Raw genomic sequence first — 4,197 nt, 5'->3', positions numbered from 1 at the left:
AGCACTATCCATTGAACTTGACACTCATCGATATTAAATATAATTAGCTGATGAATTTTGAACATTTATTAATGGCCGGTTTATCCCTGTGATACCCATAGCCCTAATGGATAAAATTGGCCGGTAAAGAAACTCGTAATTTAACAAATAAAGTTGACAAACTCTTATATTTCATCAGGCAATGATATACACATACAGATACTGGATCTAACATAGTATAGATGGGGAGAGAGAGACGCCTCCGTGCACAATATTTACCAGGATTGTCCGAGTGTCCAGTAGTGCAGCTGCCCTGTTCTCTCTCACGCGCCTGGCTAATACGTCTTCAATCCAGTAGTGAGCAATGCCGGTATCTTTTAACCTAGACAGGAGCTGTTGGAAACGCTGGTAATATGGTGCTCCCTTCCTAAGAAATAATGTAAATAGCGAAACTTGAGGAAATAATATGAAGACAGAAAAGCTCGATAAGATTTTAGTGCAATGCTTCTAATAAATTATGACACCATTATATCTGTATAATTTAATTCTATTGAAAAATTTCCATAATACTTTTCAAAATCTTGCTAGCAACTCTTGTTTTAAAATGAAGAATAATAAGGTACATCTGACTAAACAAATTTCATGAAACGAAAGATTTATATAGTAATTCTCAACTTTTCCTGTAATTCTAAAGTTGGAGAGTAAAACTAAAACTTGTGTCAGGATGTGGCTGTGTTGCTGTTACGATTTTTATGTAGATATACTATTTGAGTGTCAGTAATATATTTAGGAAATGATTGCACTTTAGATCTTGATAAGTTTTTGGGGGGGTAGGGAGGCGATATAATCATAGTTAACTGTGAATAATTGCTTAAAGTTATTAAAATTCAACTTGCGTAATTAACTGTCTATACTGGGTTAGGTATAATAAATGTTGGCTTTACTTAGTTAGGGGGATCTAGAGGCGAAGAGACTAAGTATTTTTACCACTGTATTCACCACCGTCAAGAGTACACTTTGGTGTTAAGTCTATACAGTATCCGGTTCACCAGCGCCGGTACCTGCCACCACTAGAGGAGTCTGAGACTTTTTATCTGGATATCATAATTATGCACCAATAGCTGGAGAACATGTGTTTATATTCTTGAGGTATTACAAAGTTTTGGCTGCACGAATTATGATTATTTTCTAAACCACAAAAAAATAACTTTTATTGCATGAAAAATATTCCATATTCTTTTATCTCTATTAGTTTCAATAGAAAATGACCTTTTCCATCGCTTCCTACACCCTCTGAAACACTCGCCTAACTCGCCGTCTATAGTATTTGCTAATACACACCTTACCGGGAGGACAACTAGCATATTACACATGCCTGAATGACCACCCAAAGGCAGCTAGTACTTTTATTCCACGCTTGCTGATGTAGAAGGGTGTTTGGCCGTAGCTGTTGGTGTACTTGGAGTCAATGATGACGGTGATGTGGTATTTAGCACTGAAGAATGAGTAGCTCCCCTCTTTCACCTTCTGCAGTCCCCCCGCCGTTGTTACAGGCTGGGGAGGAGAGTTAAAATATATTATTGATAGTCATTTCTTATTAGGTTAAACTTGCGCCAGGTTTGTCCCTTAAGCATATTTTTTTTTTTCTGATTTAATGTTCCATAGAGTAAAACTGAGTCGATGCTTAAGAGTTCGTGAGTATATTACAGCGTGGTTTTGTGTTCAGTTGACATACTTTGGTTTACTGATTGGGTTTTATACTTCCTTCAGCAAAGAAATGATGTTATCTTAACTATATTGACTTGTTTCACATATTACGTCATTGTAAGAAATAGTAATTGGAATTTCATAACATAATCGAATATTTCATGTAGTGAAAGTAATAAGGATGAGAATGTTTTTAATGGTGAAATATTCTGCAGTTTACTTGCCTCCATTTTTCCATTTATCTCCTGCACGACAGGGTCAGTATGTCTTGTGAAATATTCCTTTGGCATTCCTCCCATCAACCAAGAGTCTATACCCCACTTCCAGTTGCTTCTATCCAACAGATCCTCAAATGTTTCTGGAGACTGGGTCCTCCCTTGGACTGTCAGGTGTGAGATTAATGACGAACGAAACCCTGTGATCATGACGACACAGAACACCAGCCACCACCCCACCAGCACCTGCAAACATTAATCTTGTGACCAGGCAGCCAACGTTTGTATATAACTTCATCCCACCAATATCTACATTTACTTAAATGACCAGATTTAACCCTCAGTAAATATACTGATATCATTATGAGTCTTTAAGGAATTTATGGAGTAACGGATTATATTCACTGGAACACATTTCTCTGAATTAACAAGCTCAAGAATAACAAGTTTGTTTTTAAAGCGATTAGACCAACGAGTACTGAATTCGTTCGGTCCATCAATTTACCTCAAATCATAATATTATTTTCTTTTCCTCAAATTAAGTAACCTAGTAGAGGCTTATCTTTACTATGCTGTTATTTGAACCACTCTAAAGGAACACTATATATAATTGTGTAAACCCACAGTTTATAATAAATTCACTTCACATTTCCTTTGTTAAACTTTGTCTTAGAATAGAACTTTAACGCATTTTCATTTTGGAACTATATATCATGGAATCCGTGGATCCCGTATTTTGTTTTTCAAAGAAAAGGAACTTTTGATCAATCGCATATTCGTTATTGAAACAATTAATTAATTATAAATAGGTTTCCACTTAGCAGGTAATATCATGGAGTTCCTAAATCTGTCCAACCTTACTCTTATGAAGCAAATAGCGTTTAAAATGTCCTGCCAGTATCACATTCATGAATATATTGAGAAGTTTGTCATACAATGGTCATAAAACCTTATGGAATCTTGTAAAGCTATTGAAATTTTATTTTATAACAAAGTGATATAACACTTCTTTGAACTATACTTTTAAGTGTAAGGGACACTAATAGTAGGTGTTTTAAGACGGGAATTTACTGCCTTCGCGAAAGACTCAACAACGGTGACCTCAACGAGGATTAGATATTGATAAATGAAGTAGCTACGAGGATGTAACTAATGTAACTAAATATTTGGTCCATGAAATGTGGATAAGGTCTTGTCATAAACGCTTTATCTGTCCTTTACACTTAAAAGTATAGTTCAAAGAAGTGTTATATCACTTTGTTATAAAATAAAATTTCAATAGCTTTACAAGATTCCATAAGGTTTTATGACCATTGTATGGCAAACTTCTCAATATATTCATGAATGTGATACTGGCAGGACATTTTAAACGCTATTTGCTTCATAAGAGTAAGGTTGGACAGATTTAGGAACTCCATGATATTACCTGCTAAATGGAAACCTATTTATAATTAATTAATTGTTTCAATAACGAATATGCGATTGATCAAAAGTTCCTTTTCTTTGAAAAACAAAATACGGGATCCACGGATTCCGTGATATATATATACATATATATTTATATATAAAGAGAGAGAGAGAGAGATTAACAACGAGGCGTGTAACTAGTGGAAGAAGACTCTTCTTATATTACACAGATGAAAGATTTACTTTTCCTGAGTCGCTGACGGAGGGGTTGGAGGGTGGCCGCTCCAGAAGCGCGCCCCAGCCGTACAGGAATGCGGTGGTGAACTTCACACCACGACCTCCCGCAAACCATCGCCACGCCCTATGTATTAACCACAGGGTCACACCCCACGCCACTACGCTCACCAACAGCGCCACCCACAGTTCTCCTGTAGGAAGGAGTATGCTACATTCTTTTTTTTATCAGTAGTTTTCTTACAGAATCTAAAATACCTTATATTAATAGTTATTAGGATAACTTCATTCATATCGCCGGCGAAAATTCCAATAACACATGGAGTCTTCCCCATACACCGGCGCCACCCAATCATAGCGGAGCAGATAACAGGTACAATCATTCAAATTGCCATCCAAGCATCAAACTCGGTGTGACCAATATGAGTTACTGAACAAATCTATCCCATTGACATTCGAAATTCCAAGATGGCGGCCATTTTCCAGGATGGCCGCCAAATTTGCCTAACAGAAAACATTATTTTAGGTGACTTATTATTGGCTAATATGTGCACATAAGGTCTCTATTCATATGTTTTAAAGCATGACGGAACACATTATTATTGTTTTTGAACCTTTAGTTTTATCTTTTATGCCTAAAGTAACGGTTCTGTAC

General features: G+C 36.3%; 1 protein-coding gene across 1 annotated transcript; it reads right to left on the bottom strand.

The window, feature by feature from the left end:
* Positions 1 to 80: 80 nt before the first annotated feature.
* On the bottom strand, positions 81 to 3,799 carry LOC121873909. The gene is made up of 5 exons (XM_042377788.1): positions 3,552 to 3,799; positions 1,911 to 2,147; positions 1,355 to 1,533; positions 259 to 406; positions 81 to 86 (listed from the first exon to the last, which is right to left on the bottom strand). Exons 2-5 carry the CDS (start codon positions 2,109 to 2,111, stop codon positions 81 to 83), a joined length of 534 nt encoding a protein of 177 aa, XP_042233722.1. The 5' UTR covers positions 2,112 to 2,147; positions 3,552 to 3,799.
* Between the last annotated feature and the right edge of the window lie 398 nt (positions 3,800 to 4,197).

The sequence above is a fragment of the Homarus americanus genome, unplaced genomic scaffold (genome assembly GCF_018991925.1).
Source record: "Homarus americanus isolate GMGI-L3 unplaced genomic scaffold, GMGI_Hamer_2.0 scaffold25827, whole genome shotgun sequence".
NCBI lineage: Eukaryota > Metazoa > Arthropoda > Malacostraca > Decapoda > Nephropidae > Homarus > Homarus americanus.
The sequence above is the reverse complement of the archived record's forward strand: the minus strand, read 5'-3'. Positions and strand labels throughout refer to the sequence as shown.